Source organism: Sapajus apella, unplaced genomic scaffold, assembly GCF_009761245.1.
Source record: "Sapajus apella isolate SASKATOON/1434 unplaced genomic scaffold, GSC_monkey_1.0 scaffold13, whole genome shotgun sequence".
NCBI classification, from domain to species: domain Eukaryota; kingdom Metazoa; phylum Chordata; class Mammalia; order Primates; family Cebidae; genus Sapajus; species Sapajus apella.
The window spans coordinates 30,165,704-30,189,259 of NW_022436953.1; the positions used below are offsets into that span (position 1 = coordinate 30,165,704).

At 44.0% G+C, this 23,556-nt stretch overlaps 2 protein-coding genes across 5 annotated transcripts in view; one reads left to right on the forward strand and one right to left on the reverse strand.

The window, feature by feature from the left end:
* Positions 1–23,556, forward strand: part of DOCK1 (dedicator of cytokinesis 1) — a 528,332-nt gene that overhangs the window by 202,962 nt on the left and 301,814 nt on the right. For both annotated transcript variants that reach the window (XM_032281990.1, XM_032281991.1), the window contains exons 26-27: positions 2,264–2,391; positions 4,156–4,251. In XM_032281990.1, coding sequence (XP_032137881.1) covers positions 2,264–2,391; positions 4,156–4,251 — 224 coding nt within the window. The remainder of the gene's footprint in view (positions 1–2,263; positions 2,392–4,155; positions 4,252–23,556) is intronic.
* The window catches only part of INSYN2A (inhibitory synaptic factor 2A), a 59,595-nt gene continuing 48,128 nt past the window's right edge, over positions 12,090–23,556 (reverse strand). For all 3 annotated transcript variants that reach the window (XM_032281993.1, XM_032281994.1, XM_032281992.1), the window contains one exon: positions 12,090–14,693. In XM_032281993.1, the coding sequence (XP_032137884.1) occupies positions 14,510–14,693 (184 nt within the window). In that variant the 3' untranslated portion in view covers positions 12,090–14,509. The remainder of the gene's footprint in view (positions 14,694–23,556) is intronic.

Genomic DNA, 23,556 nt, shown 5'->3' on the forward strand with positions numbered 1-23,556 from the left:
CAGGGTCAGGTCTGATGTCTCTGAGCTTAGAGCTATGTTACTCTGATTTTCTGGAATCACTTATAAATACACACTTCTCCCAGCCTGTACTTGCTGGTCCATTAGACCTTCTCCCTCTCTCGGGTCCATCCTAAGCTTGCTTCGGAAGATGGCCTTACTAAGCTTATGTAGTCTTTTTTTTTTTTTTTTACCTTAGTCACATTTTTGGGGGCTATCATCACCTGCTCAGATCTTAGTGGTTCTGACTATTACCTCTGAGGTTTCTTGGAAATTCAGCTTGTTCTCCAGAATGGTGGCAGGGATAGGGATGACCAGGTGACAGGGTTGGCTCAGGGCTCTCCCCATGTTGAGGTGGGCACAGTGTGTGATGTGTTTCCTGCCTAAGGAAGAGAGGACTCGTTTGGGAGATATCATGGTGGGGCACCACGAGGAAGAATGTCGGCAGGGCTGGGCTTAGTTAAGGGTTTGCTGAGGAAGCATTCCGGCCAGCTGGGCTAGAGCATCTGGAGTTAAACCTTACGATGGTTGCTGCATTGTGGTTAAGGTCAGCAGCTCGAGTTATTAAGGTTGGATGTAGTTCATAAACATCGAGATGCTATAGGAAAGGAATTGAGATTTAGGGATATTTGTGGAAATCATGTGTCCCGTGTGTTAGCGCTTCCAGGCTGGATTCGATCCCTTGAGGTCATTTCTCTTGGTGACAAATGAACAAGAATGAGACCTCCCATGAAGTCATTTTTTTGTTAATTTTGCTTTGTTCTTGAGTGGCTCTAACGCCAGGGCAGAGGCTCCTGCAGGGGCAGCCCATCTTGGCACTGTGCTCTCCCTCACTGGCCTCCTGTGAAATTCCAGACACCACAGCCTTTGAAGCTGATCTGGCCTCTTTCCAGAAGATGTACAGCACTTAGCATGTCATGTGTTACTTCCACCTAAGTATTGACTACTGGCATTGAGAAATCAACAGGTAATTTCATATTTTCCCATATTAACTGGACAAAACTTTTTGCAAAAATGGAGTTGCTATCAGTCTTTTCCTGAGAAATCAATAAAAAATGTAATTAGGAAAGGCCTTGACGTAAGCTGCCCACATGTGATCCACTGAAGACAGTGGGGTAGAAGGGTTTGTGTTTGTTTCTCAATCTTTGTTTCTCTCTGCCTGCACCCCAGTCCTTCATTATAGTGTAGTTCTTGGGAAAGTTCCAAGTGTGCTCTGTGTACTTGAAGGAACCATTCCAATATTGCATGGTTATAGTTTTCTTATGTAAAAGAAACATTAATGCAAAGCATGTTTTTATGTATCATTAATGTTGTAAGTCTTAAAATATAAAATCCTGAAAACTGGCTGAGTCTATTTAAGGGTTTAGAGCAGCGCTGTCTCCTCTCATGCTCTGCATTTAATGAAAATAAGAATTGCTGGGCTAGTGTCAAAACACAGAACTGGTATTAGACTTAGGTAACCCGTGTTGGAGAGTGGATGTTGCCCCAGTTAAACTGGATTTCCCAACTGGAAGAGACAATTAAGACTGTCATTTCACCTTTCGTCTTATTTGTATCTGTTTCCCTGTTGCTCTTTATTTTCTGAACATTCTTCCTGTGCTCCTATCATAAGAACAAGTGGAAATCCAAACCTGCTTTGACTCTGATCCTTTCATCATGGCGTTCCTTCATCATATAGCCTTGCTTCCCAGAGGGGGGCCTCTGCTCCTGGTTTTGATTTCTGGTTCCTCCTCAGCCCACTCCAGGAAGCTGCCTTGAGAAGGACTCTATGTGCCTTAAACTGCCACATTCCAAGGTTGGCATCTTATGCCTTGGAGAAGGAAACCATACTTTGGCTCACCTTGGCATAGATGAAAAAAGCTGCAATTCAAATAATTTTTGTTGTAGGAAATATTTCTTTTAATGTTGCAAATTAGTGAATTCACAGTTAGAGAAAATTCATTAAAAAACCCAAGTGTGTTTGTGCCTGCACTTATGTGCACACAATAGGATATAAGTGTGTGTGTGTTTATGTCTATTATGTATGTTTGCAAATTATTTACTGGGATACAGACACAGATGCACGAAAGTGTGTTTATATGTGAATCATTTACATTAACAGTAGACGTGTTGTTCTCACAGTCAAGTCATTGACCCCTCCAGATGTCAGTTTCATGTGTTGTACAAGGGAAATGCAAAATGCTTGAAAGGGCAGACAAGCTTATAGCAAATGCGAGTTGCATCTTGATGGGTCTCCCACTGATGGGCAACCCTGTGTCCTGTGTAGACTGCAGAGAGATCCTGCTTCCCATGATGACCGATCAGCTCAAGTACCATCTGGAGAGACAGGAGGACCTGGAGGCCTGCTGTCAGCTGCTCAGCCACATCCTGGAGGTGCTGTACAGGAAGGACGTGGTGAGTGATGGCTCTGTGCATGACGTCCTGGCATTTGCTTGAACCTGCATTTGCCTTGCAGTGCAACTTTATCCATGTAAAAAAGAATGGCCTTAATTTTAAGGTCTAGCCTCTCTTTTTGTGTTGGTAGAGTTGCACATTTAAATTATTTTTATTTATGTATTTATGGTGATTATTACAACATTTAGCCTTCTGCATTGAAAATTGTTTTTTATTTCCTGTGTTTTCTCAGTGAAATGGCTCTCAGGACTTAGATTTTCATCCTGAAGTCAGACAAAAAGGCTTTGATGCTTAAAGTTGGCTAACTACCTGCATTCTTTCTTCTTATTTTTATTATTGTAATACATGCACAAAGTTAAAAAAAAAAAAAGAAAAAAAAAGCCAGGTGTGCTGTGAGAGCCATAAGGAGAAGAGCAGTTCTGTTTTTTCCCCAGGCTCTCTTCCACTAGGTCTGTGCTTTCCTAGCTCTACCCCATTCCTTTTGCATTTCTAAATTGTATGCTTGTTTCTGGGACGTTTTTAAAAATCAGAAGTTGGTGGCTTCCCAGCGCCATCACTCAACGCCTGTAATCCCAGCACTTGTAAGGCCAAGGTGGGGAGATCACTTGAGCCCAAAAGTTTGAGATTAGCCTGGGTAACACAGTGAGACCCCCATCTCTAGAAAATAAAATAAACAAAGAGGAAGTTGGTGCCAGCACGTATGGAAAAGTCTGATCCTGTGCCTTTCACTCCCAACATACCACACCTGTTTGAGCACTCATGTGATGCCATTGATTTTCCAGGTGTGCCTGGAAAGGTGAGAAAGCAGGGCTTTGACCGTCTTTGCCCCTAGCCCTGGACAGAGTGGCCAGGGTTTTTAAGTAGATGAGCCTTGTCCCTGGCTCTTCCCTGTAAGACTTTGGAAGTCCCTCCTCGTCACCATGCCCACATACCAGGTCACCCACTCCCCTGCAGCACTGGCTCATTCTCTCAGAGCCTGGTTAGTGATCTTGAAGGAAAAGATTGGATTAAATCTGTTCTTGGTGATGCTGGAAACTTCAGCTCTTCCAAGGGTGTTGCTTTTGGAGAGGTTTTGGAAGCCTTCACCCAAAGGTCAACCCCCAGTGGTCCCATTTCTGGCTCTTCCCTATTCTTATTGGAGAAAAGCTTGGGATAAGAGCTTGTTTGGCCAAACCTCACAGAGGAGGTGGTGACGCTGGGAAAGGCTTAGAGCCACGTGTTTAATCAGATTCAAAGTTCACGAAGAATCAACAGTCGCATCCCACACTAATAAAAGAGTCAATTTTACTGATAGAAAATGCCACAGCAGTATGAATGTTAGTTTGCTAGATGCTGTTTAAACATTCTGTCCTATGTGACTGTTTAAGTTATTTGCATTTGATATGCAGAACCGTCTAGGACTGTTACCTGCCTGCCTTCCATTTGCAGGTGGCCAAATATCTTTAGAAAACTAATTGGTGGGCTAATCAGGGATCATAAACATTATATTGTTTAAACAGATTTTTCTTTTATTTTTAAGGTTTGCTTAAATTAAATTACTCTGATTATATATATAACAAATTATCATTAATGGACTATAATTAATAAAATTCCCTGAGTTTTCTTTGTGAGAGCTTTTGCCTTTGACAAGGGCCATTTTTCATGTCATTAAGGGTTATAATTGATTTACTCTTTACAGGGTAAATGGATTCAATGACAACCACTGGGGCTTGCATGTTAATATTTCTTTTTGGTGTTGATTTTCACTGGTGGGTCCTTCCTCAGGGACCAACACAGAGGCATGTCCAGATTATCATGGAGAAGCTTCTCCGGACCGTGAACCGAACTGTCATTTCCATGGGACGAGATTCCGAGCTCATTGTAAGTGCTTGGCGACATATGCTTGGATGTTTAACTGGGGTGACAGCATCCTTCTCCAGCTGCTGTTGGAACATAAGCTTATTATACTGCAATGTAGTGAGCCGTCGAGATGCAGCCTGGTATATCAAATGTCCTCATTTTCCAAATGAATGTCAAAGTTGGAGGGTAAGCAAACCAACTTTAAAGACAGAAACATTTGGCTCTTGTTTTCTCATTACTCACTTGTAGCAAAAGACGTGTATTTTCTGCTAAGTCCTCATTCTTCTGGCAGTTTCTCTGTAGGGTTTACAATTTAAGGTGCCATTGATAAAATTTCATGAAGGATCCTAAAAAGTAATTGAGATGCTCTGCCTTAGTTATTTTATTGTCTACTCTAACGTAGTGTAGGTGTTTCTCTGAAACAGAATAATTAGGCAAGAACCTATTCATTTTTTTCAAGGATATTTTAATAACTTAGACAGTCCGTCGAGTTTTGGATCATGGTGTCTTTTCCCAGGGTTTACTGCTCTACCTTCCACCTCCCTGAAGTTTGTTTCCTTCAGCAAAAGATGAAAGAGTAGGTCTTGTTTAATTTTTTTTTTTTTTGAGGTTCAAGAGGTTATAATTTCTTTTCTTTTTTCTTTTTTAACTTTAAGTTCTGGGATACACGTGCAGAACGTGCAGGTTTGTTACATAGGTATGCATGTGTCATGGTGGTTTGCTGCACCTGTCAACCCGTCATCTAAGCTTTAAGTCCCGCATGCGTCAGGTATTTGTCCTAATGTTCTCCGTCCCTTGCCTCCCACTCCCCAACAGGCCCTGGCGTGTGTTCTTCCCCTCCCTGTGTGCTTGTGTTCTCATGGTTCAGCTCCCACTTACGAGTGAAAACGTGGTGTTTGGTTTTCTGGGCCTGCGTTAGTTTGCTGAGAAAGATGGCTTCCAGCTTCATCCATGTCCCTGCAAAGAACATGAACTCATTCTTTTTAATGGCTGCACAGTATTCCATGGTATATATGTGCCACAGTTTCTTTATTCAGACACATCCACATGTATGTTTATTGCAGCACTATTTGCAATAGCAAAGACTTGGAACCAACCTGAATGCCCATCAATGATAGACTGGATACTTTTTAAAAAATTTAGTGAACGTTTCCATTTAACTCACCTTGGTGGATGACCTGTCCAAAAAATAACTCGAAAGGAGATAACATCCCTTTGGAGTTTTCACTTGAAATCAGAGGAGGCACACTGGTGTTTCCTGGTACGTGACCACTGTTCTTTTTGCACATCTAGGGTGTGAACAGGGAGGCGAAGTGTGTGCTCTTGGACAGCACAGTCAGAACGGAGCACTCAGCTCCTGTGCATTTCTGTGTCTGGTGTCGCCAAGAGGACCTGTTTTGTGTGTGTCACAGGCAGGTCGCACAGACGGACAAATGCTGCCTTACTGTGTTTCTATCCAGTGAAACAGTTCATGTCTTAGAGCTTCAGCACATGCGAGGGTCAGGGTTTCCTTTTTAAAGTGTATCTCTTTTAAGTTTGGATTACCACATGTGTGGAATAGGAAATAAAATGTTTCCATGTAAATTGGCTTTATTTACAGTGGACTTTTCCATTATTACATAAACATAAATTTGCCTGCCTTTTCTTATTCTCCACCGTAACCATTCTTCTTCATAGTCTTGAAACACATTGGGAACACATTAATATGGGATGCGTGCTGAGCCATGGAGAAGGATTTCCAGTGACTCCAGGAGTACCCCTGAGGTCTGGCGTTGACCCCTGAGGTCTGGTGTTCCTGTCTTTTTGGGGTCGTGCTGCAGGTGCACTCTACACAGTCTCAGGAGTGGAACTGGAAAGGGCCTTATGTAGGGCAAACAGCATGTGGCTTGAAATTGAACCAAGTATGGTTCTGCCGAGACCCCTCTTGGGATGGGTGGGTTTATAGAGGCTAGGGATGACATGATGGCATGCAGGGGCAGTGGCAGATGACGGAGACGGTGGGTGTGGAGGCCAGTGATCTCATAAGACTGTTTTGTCTCTGTTTAGGGAGCATGGTTCTGCCTGTGCTTAGGGAAACATGGTCCTGTCTCTCGTTAGAGGGTCATGGTCCTCTGTCTTATTAGGAGGCATGGTCCTGTCTCTGGTCAGCGGGGCACAGTCCAGTCTCTGGTTAGGGGGTGTTGTCCTGCCTGTCTCTAGTTGGGGCACAATCCTGCCTCTAGTTAGGGTCTTTTTTTTTTTTTTTTTTTTCCTCGGATAGAGTCTCACTGTGTCTCCCAGGCTGGAGTGGAGTGGTACAATCTTGGCTGACTGCAACCTCTGCCTCCTGGGTTCAAGCAATTCTCATGCCTCAGACTCCCGAGTAGCTGGGATTACAGGTGTGCACCACCACACTCAGATAATTTCTGTATTTTTTAGTAGAGACGGGGTTTTGCCATGTTGGCAAGGGTGGTCTTGAATGCCCGACCTCAAGTGATCCATTCGCCTCAGCCCCTTAAAGTGCAGGGATTACAGGTGTAAGCCACCATGCCCAGCCTTCTTTAGGTTCTTTATGCCAGGCATGTGTTCACTTTGTTTGTAGCTCACTGGCCAACAGTTAAACTGGAAGGAAGAGGGCACAGAGAAAGGTCATAAAGTTTGGGTGGCAACCTGGGAATGTGGAGAGACTATAAGATGTGCCTGCAGCTTAATCAAGGGATAGAATAGACTCTGCAGGGAATGGCATCTCCTCTCAGACCATCTGTTCCAGGAAGTCCTTGGGAAATTTCCCTTATCTCAGGCATAAGGATAAGAGTGGTAATAATAATAGCAGCTCTTCATTGAGCATGCATTTACGTGCTAGGCACTATATAATGAATGGGAAGATTCTCATTTAATTCTCACAGTGCGCTGCAGACAAATAAGAAATGGTTCCAGATCCCACAGCTAGCATGGCAACACTTGTTTTGAGCCTGGATTTGGGGCCCGTGTGTGCTGTCAGTCTCTGCTATAGGACAGAGGCACACAATGCTGACAGCCGTGGACCATGTCAGAAGTCATGGAGAGGACTGAGCTGCTCCTAGATCTCTGTCCTGGTTAGGGAGATGTCTGTCCAGGGAAACACACACATTTCTATTTTCTACCATGTCGTATCCACCGTAACACTCTGGGATCTCCTTGGCGGAAGGGCCAGACCACAAGCTAGGTGCCCATTTCCTGAAGGGCTTGGGATGCTCCAGCTTGGAAGAACCCATGTGTTCTAAGGAACCCTAAGGAGTTCCTTAGGAAGGAGCCTTGCATGTTCTACGAGGGGGCATGGCAGCGAGGACCCATGTTGGTCTTCTCCAGAGTCACATTGATATCAAGCATTTGGCCCAGGGGAGTGTAAGCACTGCCTGGGAACGAAAGGGGTAGAACAGACTGGCCGTCTTCAGAACCATCCTCCACAGCCCTGACCTTCACACACACAACCATCCTCCACAGCCCTGACCTTCTCACCCAGAACCGTCCTGCACAGGCCTGACCTTCTCACCCAGAACCGTCCTCCACAGCCCTGACCTTCTCACCCAGAACCGTCCTCCACAGCCCTGACCTTCTCACCCAGAACCGTCCTCCACAGCCCTGACCTTCTCACCCAGAACCGTGCTCCACAGCCCTGACCTTCTCACCCAGAACCGTCCTCCACAGCCCTGACCTTCTCACCCAGAACCGTGCTCCACAGCCCTGACCTTCACACACACAACCATCCTCCACAGCCCTGACCTTCTCACCGAGAAGCCTCAAGAGTGGGAAGGGGATAGAGGTCTTAAATGGACTCCTCCCAATTCCAGCATCTCTAAGATCTGTAAAGATGTAAAAAAACTGCCTTTGAATTTCTTTTGTAAAATGCAGCTGTCTTAGAAGGACTCTCAAAAAGATTCTGAATAAGCTATAATCATTTAATGAGTGATGACAGCATCAAGATGTTTTCAAAAAGGCCCGTCACCATTGAAAATTCGCATTGTTTAGCGGGACCTCGTTATCCCAACCAGCCACGAGCCCAGTCTCTGGAGTCAAGGGAGCAGTGAGAGTGAAATGCTACCCTGTTTAGGATGCCTGCCCTTGCTCTTCCAATTTGCATCAAATGTAGATTTATGCATTAACTTTTTAAAGTCATTGTTGTTGTTCTGTGAATTTAGATTAGAGGAAGATTGAGGCAAAAAGTATCCCTGACTAGGTGGACAAAAAACTTAATCAGTGGACTTTCCAGAGTAGAAAAAGAACAGAAAATAGTTTATAGATCTGTTTTGGGTAGGCTGTACCATTCCATTATACCTTAGAGATTTCAGTCTTTATGTGTTATTCATTTTTGCATAAATGTAGTGGAAATTATATAACTATGAATCAGCTTAAAAATTGTAAGTAATGACTGAAAATGAGTTTTTAAAAATTAAAGTGATTAAAAGAACTCTGGAATTGATATAGTTTACTTAATGATTTATTGCATGAGGTTTTCAGCAATAATACTAAAAATGTGACATCTTTCCATCGGTATAAGGTATTAATTGGGAATGTGATTCTGCCCTGACAGCTTCCTGCTATTTATGTACAGGATAGAAAACTGGGGAACCTCGCCTTTATTTAGATAAGTTGGGATATGCAGTATCAGGCTTTTCTTTTCTCTGTATCTGGTATTTTATAAAACTTCGCTTTGCGGTCAGCTGAATATTGTTTGCTTTAGTTGATTATATTTGAAATGGGTGATTGGAATGCATCTCATGCTTAGGATAATAATGTGCCATGATCCTAAGTATTACATCCTTAAGAAAAAACCAAAACAACTCCATTTGGCCATTGTAGTATTGTAGACTCTGTGAACACCTAACACATGCCCGGAAACAGAAGCATTGCAATAACCTTGCCACAGAATGAAAAGGTCATTTTATCTTTACTCTGATGTAGTCGGCTGCTGTAGAAACATGGAGTAAAATACTTATTTTTATATTACGTCAGACTTCAGGATTTATTTTCGCCTTCCTTTTTGAAAATCTTTCTAAGCCCTCAGCATTAAGCGTCATTTTTACACCTCACACATGGATGTGAGCAGGTGACCATGGCTCGGGTAGGTCCTCTTGTGTTGTGTGTAGGGGGGCTGGCCAGCCATTTGGTGTGTTTTTCTTAGAGTAAGCACTCCAGGCCAAGATGAGAGCTGGTGAAATGAGTAACATTTCCATCTCCTGTGATATGAACTGCTGTTGCTTCTTTCAAATGAACAGATACATTCTGTTAATGGGTCCTTTAAAAAATGTAACTGAGTGAGAAAGACTTCTAAAGATTTTTCTGTGGCCTGGATATTCACTAAGGGATTGGAAATTACTTATTTACTAAAATGAAAATGGGGGCTTCTTGTAAGGAAACATTTCTTTTGAACATTCGCAGAGTGGGCTTAGGGAAGGGGAAGATCTAGTCTGGATTCTCCACTAAGTCTTGTGACCACTGGAGCATCCGGACTCACTAGACACAAGTGATGGAAGTGATTTTGTTTCCACTCTAAACACGATCTCAGGGGGACACTGATGGCGTGGTGGAGGGTGTGTTTCATTGTGACAACAGCATCCTTGCTGTTGGTGAAAACCCAGTGCTTTCTTTGAGCCTGGGTGATTGATAAGGGCCTGACATGCTCCTTCATTTGGAAAATGGTGTAATAGAATCAGCTTCCCAGTGAATAGTGCCTTTTTCCCCATGACTCATAACCAAGTATTTTCACAAAGATCTTATATCCCCATGCATGAGCATTCATTTTGAGATGTTCATTGTAATAGCGTTTAAGTATGAATGTGTTTAAAAAATGATTTTAAAGTCATTTGCCAAAAAAAAAATATGTTGTGTTTCAAATGGACCGTGTCTGGCTTTTGTACACAGGCATCATAAAAAATGTCTATAATTGTACTGTTTGCTAATAAACCTACCTGCTTTCAGAAAATTTTCCTAACATGCATGTGTGTGTGTGTGCAGCAATGGCTTTATAAGTTCATTTTTCTCTGGGGCTGCTACAGCAATGTTTGGTTTCTTTTTATATTCCTGTGACCCTGGTATTCTTTCAAGGTTGGTTACTAGCTATGAGTATACTGCAGAAGAAGTAAAAACCCCGTGACTGAATGGGCAAATCATGCTTTGCAGCCCTTACATATTCATACCAAACTGCAAAGCCAGACTGCCTTCAGTTAACTATTGACCAACTTCAAATGACCTTGTCATTGACCAAAATATATAGGACCAACTGTGGCGTGATGACTTTATGCCAGTTGATGAAATGCATGTTCTTTCTGATCTTTGCACTACAGAGTTGTTTACTTTCAGTAAGTAAATTGGCTGCACATGCAGCCCATGCAAATACGTTAGTGATAGAGTTTCTATAGATCAAAGAAGATGTGCTGGTGTGGGAAGCAGCTGCTCTGATCTTTAGGTGACCCTGCTCCAGCAGAACTGCCCTGATTGGTAATTAAATCGACTTTCACTTGCTGATAAAAATGCTCCCAAAGAATGGGTCCACCAGTGATAGGTTTTCTTAACAGGCCATGGTGTTACTAACATCATGACACAGAAGAGTTCATACCTCTTTCTTGTTTCCTGTTCTCGCTTTATTCTAGGAAAGGCCATGATTTGATGGTCTGTCTTCACAGTTTTAATTAACAGTTGTGTATCTGGGTTCTCATAGGCCCATGTGGTCTGCCAAGGAAAACAGCATTGCAATGCGTCCTGCTTGTGATTGTTTATAGGCTGGAGTTGGTCTGCCTGATGCTGGGCTGTGACTGTGACCCCATTCAAACCATTTTTTGAGCCACATCTCAGACCTCCGTGGCAGGAGATAACTGACTGCCTCTCTCAGGGTGCATGGGAAGCATCTACCAACTGCCTAAGTTGTTTCCAAGGTAGCAAGGTTTTCCCATGCTTTGAGTCCTTCCCCATGTGTCTTCTGCTGCGGGGTCTGAGATTGAAGGAGCAGATGCAGGACTACAGGACTTCTGCTTCTTGGAAGTGAGTCGCACACTTGTAGAGTGACTGGCGGGCACCCAAGTGGTGGGATGCCCTTCATTGTAGAACAAGAACTTTGAGGCAGCACCAGTATGACTATACGATGAGACAGAACCCTCCCTCTGCCTGCTCTGGGCTGTGCAGTGGGCCTCCCTTCCCTTTCTGTGTATGTCAGAAACAGAATCCCCCTCTTCTCGCTGAAGAACATGTGACAGTAGCAGGAGCCTCAAGTCTAGGCCACAGTGCCCTCTTGCTTGCACATGGACTCTGTGGTTGCAGATACTGGGAAAAAGGGTAGTGGCCTCTCCTCTCCTAGGCCGTCCAGGTGAGGCAAGTGCCAGCCCACGTGTGGGGATGGGTTAGTATTAGGCTAGAGTCAGCTGGAGAGGTGGGCACTCAGCCCATCTCCCACTGGGGAGGGGAAGAAGAAAGGAAGGAGGCGGCCGATCCCTTGAAGCTGGAGATGTGCTTGGAAGATCCAGAGAAAAGCTACCTCCCCTGGGCCACGGAGGCAAGATTTGCATGCCATAGTTTACTCTGGCAGCACTCAATGTATTTAGTCATCTCTTCTGAGGTTATTTAAAAATTAAACCTCAGACACCTCCTGCTGCGAGCCTGTGTGTATCCTAAAATGCCACCATATCTTCTGGTGGCCAGAGTTCTTGCCAGGGTGCCTGGGTCAGTGAACGTCAACCCCTCCCCTCCCCAAGCCAGGCCAGCTCCCGCTGGTGGGTCAGGCCCAAGCCTTATGATGCTCTTGTTTTCTGCAGACCTGATGAAATGCCTGTCAGCTCCAACATTCTTCCTTGATTCTTATTTTTTTAGATTTCTTTTACTTTCCCCAATTTTTGAAGCCATGAAATAAATTTAATAGACACAGAAAACATCATCTTTGATTTTTTTTATTTAAAAATTAATAAAGAACTTAATGACAAGTATAATAATTTAATCTCTATATGTAATGCCATGTATACATCTACATGAGGGAACACTGTACGTTTTACCTTGGTTTTGTATCAAAGTTTTTCCTTGAATCTTTCCAAGAGAAGAATCTCCATCTGTTAATGATGTGTTGCAATTAAATTATGAAATGATTTTGACAATATTTTTTCTGTTTTGAACACACTTTAACTTTTAAGGAGGAATTAGTTTATCTTCAGAATTTCCTTTTTGGCTCTGACAATTTTAATCTGTTTTTTGTTTAGGTCTAGACTGGTTTGAAACAGTGACATTATTTTGTGTACTAGGATGTCACCTCTTGTTTAGACAGATTTGTAATAGTAATTAGAAAATTGCTAACACCCTTATTTCAATTTACTGAGATAGCTGGGATTCTTAAAACATAAGGAAAGATAACTTGTTGGAAACATTTTTATAACTTCAGTTAAAAACAGTATAAAAAACATGAAACCCATTTTTAAATGTTTAGTCTACATGAAACAATTGCACTTCCTTCATGTTACAGGATCAACTTCCTCATTGTTCTTGCACAAAAATATTTCTCAGTTCCGTTTACTGATATCCAGGGATTTGAACCTCATATAGTGTTTCTGCAAAACGTGTGTGCATGTGTGTTTTAAATTAAAGCATACAACTGCGGTATTGTTTGAGTATCCCCCAAAGAATGTTTACACAATACACTCTTCATTTTTTTCAAGGTCCGATCTAATAACTGATCACTAGGTCCCTGTAGAATCAAAACACTTAGAACTAAAACAGATTTGCTGTTGACTCAGGAGGAAAATGCATGGCAAGAAGTAGCTCCAATCTGATAAAAGCAGGTGAGATCCTTTTACCAAGGTTAGCCACTATGTGTTTGGCATCTAATCAATGAGGTGTGCATGTCAGCACTCCGCTAGATGTGAAACTGCTGGACAGAAACTTCAAGACTAGGTTTTCCTGTATCTTCACAAACTATCCAAAATTGAAGTTGTACAAAAGAAAGGCAAAGTAAGACCCCTACTTCCTACGGTGAAAATCAAAAAATTGATAGACAAAGTCATTAATAGACTAGGGGATTTGATTTCTATAAAAAGATACTTGCAAAGGTGCAAAGAAATGAGTGAAAAAATAAAGGAACTAAGATTTACATTGCAATGTGTAATCAAGAGAGAACTCTAAGTGTTACTGTTGATTTAAAAAATACCTAAAAACATTTGATTCACAGCTTTCCCCTAAGTATGTTGTTTAATACAACTTACTAATAGGTTAAAGGTAGGCGACATTGTCCCTTGGTAACAGCTAAGCTAAACACGCTGTTTCTCTTTGAGATGGTCAGGTCTTCCACCATTGTTACAAAGCATAACAAATTGTATACAATGTCTGGCTGCGCTTACCATGGCGAACAGTGTCTCAGAGGATTGATCCACAAAAACACTGTGTGCCGTGGCACAGAACGCCTGTGATTTATTGATGGTTGTGTTATCCATCATGTATCTCTATGTGTGTTCTCAGATTCTTGCCAGAATATATCATTTGGCCTTTGGGTACCAAAACATTAAAAACGAGATCTAAGAAAGCTTAGTGTCCAATAGCTCTGACCCTGTCTACTTGCAGTGATTAAAGGCATATCCTGACTTTGGGGGACTCCTGGCTGCTGGCCATTTGGAAAATGAGCAGTAAACATGTCATTAAGTCTGGAGATGAAGAGGATGCTAAATTTGAGGTGTCAGTGTGACACTGAGATGTGGTCACTTGGCTTAGCGCTATAGCACATGAAGGCAAATATACATATAGTCACATTTTAGAGATTATTCATGGTCTCCGACCACTTGAAAAAATTGTGCTTTCTCCGGAATTTGATGTGCTGAAAATTGCACTCGCCCCCTGCTTATTTGCAAAATAAAACGTAAAAATGAAGTCCTTTGCAAACATAAGGCTTGCTTTTTCTTCTCATTATTAAGAAAAAATCAAGGCTTGAAAATAATTATGAGTTATAGCTGTGTACAGGGTGACAGCCTGCCATCTTGCAGGTTGATAATGTATTACTTGCAGATCGGGGGTGGGGGGAAATTTTTACTTATCATCTTGGACTATATAAGTTTCGTTTCAGATTTTACATCCCACATCAGTGAACTGCAAAGAACAGCTGGCAAGGAGTGACACGGAATCCCTTGCTTCTGTTGCTTATCTGTTGGTACAAAGGCCTTTTTGGTACGCAGGGTGAGAAGTGGGAGATGCCTGAGTTGGCACCATAGTTCCCTCGATCCTATTTGTTTTGGAAAAGTATTGACTTAAACTCCAGTGGGTTCTAAAGACGGCCTTGAGACTCCAGATACTGTGAGTGTTAAAGGAACCAGAGTTTCCATCTTCCATGCTTTTTAGATTCAGTTTTGGATTTTTGCTTGGGAGTTGAGGAGTAAGTCTCCTGAGAGTAAGGCGAAGGTATGACCTGAGTTTCCTCAATGGGGTGGAGTTTTCTCAGAACTGGCTGCAGTTTGTCTTCTTGCTGCTTAAAGTCCAGCTCCACACTAGAAAAGGGAGAGAGCGAAGAATTAACATTTCATCTTTTCCATACTTAATGACAGCAAAAGCCGGCAACATCCTACCATGCTCATGATCAGTGTTTGTTTATAATGTAATTTTATGGTCTAACAATAGCAATTGGATATGCTGTGTTTCAGCTCTACGTCACCGTGAAATATTTCAAACAGGCTCACTTTCTTTGGAAAATAACTTACTCGCTTCTGTAGGTGAATCTTTAACATTGTGTTAATGTGCACAGTTGGTGTATGTATTTGTGGAAATGAAAAATGTGAAATATTAATAACCTCATTGTCCACAGTCTGTTCACATGGGCTTCATGGGATAAAACAGAAAACCAAAAGTATGAGCAGGCAGGGGTCACCTTTGTACGTGTATACCAAGTGCATAGAGGTCCGTTCCTGTGCAGTGTGTCACAGAGCAGAGAAAGAGATTTCTCTGATACTGCCACCTAAAACAATTGTGAAGGGAAATGACCTTGGCTGACATTCTTCTTGCAAAGGCTTATCTGTCTGAAAATCTGATAAGGGCCACAGTGCCCAACGCTGGAGAAAACAGCGTGTTCGTGAATCAACACCACTGAACGGTCTTCAGTCATTACTAACCACAGTTTCTTTGGGGGAAGCATGAGGAGTGTTCAGTAAAGACAACGCAGAAGTAGAATCACATCACTCAAGCCATGGCGTGCAAGCACATAGCCAGTGTGGAAGCACATTTGCCAGCAGTGATAATGTTAGCGTTAGAAGATGGTGTTAAAGAGGATTTTTGAAGGATGTTATTTCTTATAACATTTCTCTGAAAATTGCTGTCAGCTTGTCTAGAGCCCTCTCTTTTCTCCATGTCTTTGAAAAGGACCATATTTGATTTTCTAACTTTTAGTCCTAACAGTTCCCCTTGGCAATTGGGATAGGACCCCTGGTCCATGCATCATTTTTCTGTGGTGATCCCTGCTGCCTCTCCTAGGAACCTCAGTGGTCTGGGCCAGGCCTTGGGAGGATTCCACTCTGTCCTCCTTCCATGTCTGGTCTGGATGCCAGACCAAATGTCAGTAGATTTCAGTAAAGGCTCAGCATTGATGATAATGCATGAGCTCATAACATTTTATAACCAGTGGAACCGTAAACCATTTATAAACATGAAATCCTATTGATTTAGAGAACCATTAATCCTAGACAAATTTTGACATTTTGGACAGACAAAACAGCCAAGCTATATTATGTGGAGTTTTAAAACAAGTTCAAGACCCATCTAATGGGCCATTTCATGTTTTAAATCCACTGTTCCATTTTTCTCATTGTCAAAGACTCTAATATTACTCAAAAAATTAAAAAAAAAATTGTGAGGGAAGTTTATGACTAGTGACCTCCTGCTCCCAAAACAAGTTATCCTTTTCCCTTCTTTCAGAGGGCCTCTTTGAGTTATGCCCTAATTTATAGGAGGTAGAATAAAATCTCATGAATTTAAGTCTTAATAATTCAGACTATGTGGTAATGGAGGCGTAGTTCCTCCTAAGGACAATCGTGAAAAGCGCAGTCTAAGGCTATGCTGCATTAGTGAAATTTAGGGCTCAGTTCTGTGATGTGGTGCACTAGAAGGAATATGGGATTTCCGCCCCCGCCTCTTCCGCCTGATGCTGCTTTGGGAGTCAGGGGCTCCTTAAACTTCAATTCTTTCACTTTAAGGGGTGATAATAGTTCCTTCCTTGGCTCTTACTGAATTGTGGTAAAGATCTCTCTCCACCAAAAAATGCCCATGAAAAAGCCTCCTAAACTGTCAGATGCAATTTAAATATTATTGTGTCATTATTATCTGTTGATCACTAATTTTTATATGGAAACAAGAGCTAAGCAATAAAGATATCTATTAGGGATCTCTTCAACTTGGACAGTTAACAAGGAAAACAAGAGGCTGTCAGTCGAGTCTGTGAGTATATGGTATGTCAGCTACAGAAGCGTAATTTTACCAAGGTACTTCGGTAATACTGGAAGTGTATTCTCCAGATTGTAACCATTTCAACAGCCCCAGATTAGAACAGAGAGAAGGTGCTAGCGTCTCCTAGGCTAACAGTACAATTCTGGCTACCTATAATTATTGAATTCCCATTAAGCAACTACATTGGGAATCCTGTTATTAGCCAATTTATCACACCAAGGAACCATGTAATCACAGAGTAATCTAATCTGGGTTCTTGTTAACAAAATGACTCGACTTTATCTGTCAAGTTGATTCCTGTTTGCACTCCCCATTACGCTGCCCTGGGAATGTGCAACCAGAGGGAGGTTCCTTGGTGGAAGGCACTTGTGAGTCTGTGAGTGCCCACTTGGAAACGCCTGCCGTGGTGGCTGGCAAGGTGACCTCGAGGTCCATCCCCCAGCCCATCTCCCTCACATGTCCGTCTGTCACATGTCAGTTTCAGTGGACCTGCTTGTGGGATGATGCTTGTGCACCAGCCAGGCAGAGTGTGCAGAGATGTGGAGGAATAATGTGCACTTTTCTGGATACTGCTTCCTGCTGAAGGACTTTTCTTGGGGAAGGAGCACGCCAAGCCTCTAGGTTGAGTCTGTCTCTGGGTTGAGTCTGAAGCAGAAACATGACCGGAGCAGGCAGCATCAGAAGGTTAACACTCTGGCCAACTCTGGCTGACACTGAACAAAGGTCCCTTTGGTCTTAACAGTTAATGGTCAGAAGATGGTAACGCCTGCTCTTCTGGTCAGAGTATTGGACTTGGAGAAAAGCTGCCAGGGGGTGCTCCAGGGCACTGTGACTCCCCTGCACACAAACCTCCCTCTGTGTGGGAGACAGCGGTTTGTCCAGATAGTGCCTGGGGGCCTGCCTGGTGGAGGATGGCTCTGGCTTCAGCTTCCCCTTCCTGCTGCCTGGCAGACCTGTGGTAGGAGTGGTGCTTGCCCTGCCTGGGGCCACATCTTTGTCTGCTGCTACCTGCTTCATGGATGCCACGTTCTCCCCACCCGAAGCACTTTTCTGGGCTCATGGCATGGCTGGCGCTCCTCGGCCCACCGCCTCTCAGGTCCACATAACCTCCCTGTTGTCTGACCACTTCCCACAAGGTTGCCCAATCCATTGTTTCTTATTTCTTTCGTCTTCGGACTAACCACAAATAATTACTGGTTTCCATATTATTTGCCTGCGTTTTCCCAAATGCCTCTTCCCGAATGCAGGCACCATAACCAGGGATGGCATACCATCATCCTCTTTCTGTTCCCAGCAACTACAGCAGGGCCTGGGTCATGGCAGTTGCCTAAGTAATATTGTTAGAATTAATGAAAGAGAGCAGAGACTTGAAAGGCAAATTCAGGGCAGGTGCGGTGGCTCACACCTGTAATCTTGGCACTTTGGGAGGCAAGACGAGCAGATGACTTGAGATCAGGAGTTTCAGACCAGCCTGGCCAATATGGTGAAACCCCATTTCTACTAAAAATACAAAATTTAGCCAGGCGTGATGGTGCACTTTTGTAATCCCAGCTACTTGGGTACTGTTGAATGGAACTGTCGCCTGTTTCCATTTTTATCTGAATGGATCAAAGATCCTGAAGCATTTTCTGCAAAACACTCCCCAGGATCTTTTTGGAGCCTGGCTCCCATGCCTCGGTCCCCTCCTTCCCGTCTTCTAGGATTCTGCAGTAAGATCTTGGATAGGGCGGGTGGGGCCAGCACGGTCTGCCTGTGAGTGGCCAGCTGCCACTGTCGCTGTGCTAAGGGAGAGCATGAGTGTTACTTTATCCCCTCTTGACCTTCCTGTGGACAGAAGGTGAAGGTCTAGCCTGATGTTTTCTGGTGATGTTTATTCTCAGCACCGTCAAGGTACCAGGCCTCGAGACGTGCTGTGTGGCCTGCTTCCCCAGAACGGCACCAGCGCAGGGGCTCATCCTACAGCCACACAGGCAGAAAGGAAGTCGGGGCTCCAAACCTTGGGGTTTCTCAGGACTGGACTCGGGCTTTGCACAGCTGCCCTGTGACCCTGTGCTCACTCTCCAGCAGCTCAGCGGGCAGGAGGCCGTGGGAGGTGCCGCTGCCTCCTGCTGGAGGGATCTGGTATTTGTAATGCATGGGCAGGGGAGTGTCCATGTCCTGAGGAATTCTTACTCCTTGAGGGGAGCAGCAGCCTGGAAAAAGTCCTGATTCTTGAGATTCAAATCGTGAGTCGGAAGCGGCTGGAGCCAGGCCAGCCTTACCTGTGCCAGGTGTTTGAGTCAAACACAGGCTGCAGATTTTGCTGGCTGAGAAGGGAAGATCCCTGGACGGCTGGGGATGTTGACAAGACGGGAATCCCTGGAACTGTGGGGATTTACCTTTGCAGCCCTCTCCCTGCCTGCACCCCCATTCTCCCATCCACTCTAACACCCTGTGCCCTGGGGCTGGGGCGCCCTTGCTGTGCTCTTGGTAACTCCCTGTGATGCATGATTAAAGCAACTGAGAGTAGATTTAACTTAGTGGTTGGTCTTTTCCTTTTTAAAATGAAAGTTTTAAGTGTGGGGACTTTCTTACAACATGATTATTCTGCACATTTCCAAAGAAAGAAGAATCTGCCCTACATCCCAGGCTGCTCTCCCCCGCCTGCACCCAAGCTTTATTTCCTTCCCAGAGACTGTTCTAGGCTTTGTAGTAACACTTCTTCTCCCCGCCGCCGCATGTGATTTGCAGAGCACCATCGTTCTTGCTTCTCCAGCGTATTCTCTGTTTGTCTCATGCTCCTATAAATACTCAGGCCCTGCCACGGTTTCTTTAGCAAGCTGTCACTGAATCCTCAAGATAATTTAAGAGGAACACATTTTTAAAAGTCTCCTTCTTCGGTCACCCGTGTGTATCAGTTAAGAGTTAAAAGCAGGACAGTCTGGTGCCCTGGAGCTTGCTTGTTTTCTGGAAGGGAAGAAAATCCTTAGTCTTTGGGGTCTCCAGCCTTGATAGGGCCATGTGGCTTGGTGGCCAGCAGGTCAGAGGCCTCTCATAGTCTCCCCAGTGCTAACCGTCGCTCTGCACTGACTCATGCTCTGCCACTGTGGATAAATCACCTCACCTTGGGGACCTGAGCTTCCCTGGCTGTGAAATGATGGCTGAGATGCACTCCCGCTTCACAAGGGGGTCTCTTGGAACAAGGCCTAGGCCCAGGAAGGCAGGCACACCAGGATGTGGGCTGGCTTTTATTGTGTCACTTTGTATAGGACCAGTCATGTCACCAAAGCACAACAATTTATGTCAACTCAAGTTGGTGCCAACTTGTCCGGCTTTATGTGAGCACCATGGGCGACCCCAACATTGTCCAGAGGAAGCTGAAAGTTAGAGTCCAGATCCCAGGTCTGACTCTCCCTCTGGCATGTGCGGTAAATTAAGGGAAGTCCTTTCTGGGCCCTCGTTTATGTATGTGACCCTGACCACCTCTCCAGGCAGTAGAAAAACTAGGATCCCAAATATTTGTTGTTCTCTTCTGAACACATCTCCATGTGCATATCCAAGGGGTACTGGAAATCCAGCATGTCCAACACCAGATTTTTCCCCCAGTGTGCACCTCTGTCCTTCCACACTCAGCCTGCAGCCCCCGTTCATCCCCTGGATGACTGCAGACCCTGGAGTCAAGCTCGACATGCTGCTCCTGCCTCTGCATCGCTGGGTTGAGTGGATTTACCCTTAACAACACCCAGTGTCCTTCCTCTCTGCCCACCTTCCACTGCTCTAGACCAGAAATCCAGCAGTTTTCTCCTTGGCCATTGAAACAGCAAAGTCTCCCTCACTCTGCATTCTCTCCCACACCAGTTACCAGAGTCACCTTAGGAAAACTGGCAAACTCCTTCTCAAATTCCTGCGTGTCCTTCAAAACCTAGGTCACACGTCAGCCCTTCTTTCTGTGGATTTTCTAGAGTAACGAAGTCCACCCTCCCTCCTGCCTCATCCACGCATCTCTGGGATGAGTTGCTGCTCTGGCAGCGTTCTCTGTAGGTTTCTACGAGGGCCTGTCTCCTGTGGGATCGTAGCTGTTTTCCCCAGGTCTGTGAACTAATTGAGGGCTGAACCGTATTTAATTCATCTTTGTCTGCGGTGCATTTAGCACAGTGCCGGCTCCAAACGTGCCCTATTTGTTGAATTGCAATAGACTCATGAACTGAACCAAATCCTCTCACTTCCAATCTCAGCAAAACGCTGCCACCCTATTTTCTGTTTTCATTTTAAAATTATACATTTGTATAATTCTTTTCTGTCTATATAATTTGTTATATACTATTCCTATATTATATACCTATATTATCTATATTATATATGGAGTTCATCCTAATAGTTTAAATATCAGTAATTTGTGGTTACTAGCTTCTCAACACTTTAAACACAGAAATGATTTACCATAACTTTGTATCCTTCCTTTACCACTATTTTACATAGTGGGTACATTAATCAATGTTTATGGTATCACTGTCAGGCTTAAAATACAGAATAAGTGGCTAACCAATCATATTAATACTCAAACTATGAGATCTGTCCCCTTTTCCTGGTATACTATGACAAGGAAATTCTGATGATGGTTTTTTTAAAAAGCATTCGCCAGATATCCTAGCTGTATATTTTATGACGAAGGATCCTAAGTTGTAGTCAGACAATGAGCTGAGCTTTCTGAATGCGTCTTGGATGTCTTCCCTGACCATACTGGAGCCCTTGCCTGACTGAAGCTGCATCCTGGGTGCCTGCCTTACCTGAACACTCTCTGGAGTGCACACGCTGCTCTGGGACCTAAGCCTCATCTAGGTGCCTGGGTCTGAGGGCAGGACAGATGCACAGGGATCAGAGAACCTGGCCTCCCATAAAATGGTGCCACTGAGGAGCAGAGGCAGACCCACGTCATCTGGATAACCTGTGCTCATCCTAAGCCCTCCATGAGGAAAGACACCACATGACTAACAGGGGTGCCACATGTCTATTACACGTATGTTATGCCATCCCCCTAGGAAGCCAGGAAGAAGAGACATGATCACGGAGGGGTGAGTCCTTTCTGAGAGATAGCCTGCAGTACACTGCTGTTCCTGACCTCAGCGAAGAGCAGCCAGTTTTCCAACTTTTGGCAGAAACTGTGTCATAACTGCATTGAAAAGGAGATAGCGCAGAGCTGTCCTGTTCTAAGCTGGTTGCTGTGAGTCCCTCGTGACCAACCCAACCCTGAGTGGGCTCCCATGACTGGGGCCGCCATATTGTCTGCCCTTCTCCTTTTGAAGATGGAAGTCCTTATGTCTAGAGAGCCAGGTGACGTCTTGGGCTCCCAGTGTTGGTGTGAAGGCTACAAACCCACCCTGCCCCCCGGGGCCACCAGCCTGGAGCTCTGGTTTCTATATGTGGTCAGGGTCTCCCGCTCCATCCTGATACCCACTGAGAGTGCCATCTCCACTAAATGCAGCAGTGATGGTTCTTGTCACACATGAAAACCATTATCTCCTTGTGTGTGTTGTCTGGTGTCACCAGTGACTGGTCTAAACGCCAGCCTGCACATTCCTGCAGGAGGTCACTTCTCTTAACAGGTTCTTTCAAGATGCCTTTCTGTGAGGAAGAGCCTGCCCCAGGGACCCTGCACCACTGAATTCCCTAGTCGCGCTATTCCCCATGGAATTTCATACGACCCAGCTCTGGACAATGTGGCAAGGACTGCATTCCGTATTTAGCACTAGAAAAATCTCCATATTCATCTAAAAATGAATTATATTTATCTTCCCATGAAACTGACAGCATAGCCCCCTCGTGCTGTTTTGGACGTTGGTAAATGCCTCCTTAACTTTAACCTTGGGTTATAACCCATGGCTGGGAATATTGGTATGATTAGCGTTTCTCTGCTGAATAAATTTTAACTGATGTTTTGCAAACAATATGTTGAGATGGGCAATGAGTTTTCAGTTTTATGGCTGTAATCAGTTTTATAGCATCTAAATAAGAGACTTAAGGTGTTACTAGACATTAGTAAAAATGACTAAAACCTACATCCGTACATACTTTATTCAGGGAACATAAATAATATATTTTTAGATTTCAAATAGAAAGGAATAAACTTGAATTATTAGCTTTGGGAATTTTCAAGAAGAATTTTGAGGTCTGTCAAAATCATTCTTTTTTTCCTGACTGCATTAAACAAAAATATTTCCTTAACCCAGAATAACGCTGTGTAAGATGTTATCCAGGGATTCCTTTCTGTCATCTTCCCACCCTGTCACTCATCAGAAATACTGGGAACAGGGCACTAAATGTTAGGCAAAAGGTGAATTTCCCCCATCTCAGTTAAAGCTGCTAAAGAACTTAATATGCACAAGTGGTGGTCACTGAAGCAGAACTGGAAGGGCTACTTCCATGAAGAGAAAATCGCTGAACAACAAAGGCTACAGAGACTCCACTCCAAGTGGGCTCTGGACAGGCTGGAATTGGCACAGATTCTGCATACAAATGCAATTACCACTCTTCACAATAGGACTCCATCAGTCAGGAGGCGCCGGGTTCTGCTGGCTGCCTTGGTTGTGCCCTACCCTGACCATCTTTCTTTTTTCAATACACACAGAATCAGTGAAGTGCCAGCGTGTGTGACTTCATCTGGAGCTCTTTGCACCCTCTGTTTTGTGGTCTTCTTGGTGATGCAATATATTACCAAGGATGGTTTGAGAAAATGCATCCCATTGCTTTTGTGAGTTCTTCATTCAATCTCATAATATTAGCTATTTTCCTCATCTTTCCTGAAATCCTCCAGTCATTTGGAGAAAGACCTTGCATTCTTTTGGAGCTTCCTACTTGAGAAGCAGTCTAAGATTTTGCTTGACTGGGAAGTTCTTCAGCTGCTCTAAGGGGGTGTGTTCACAGATCTTGAGGTTTCCCTTC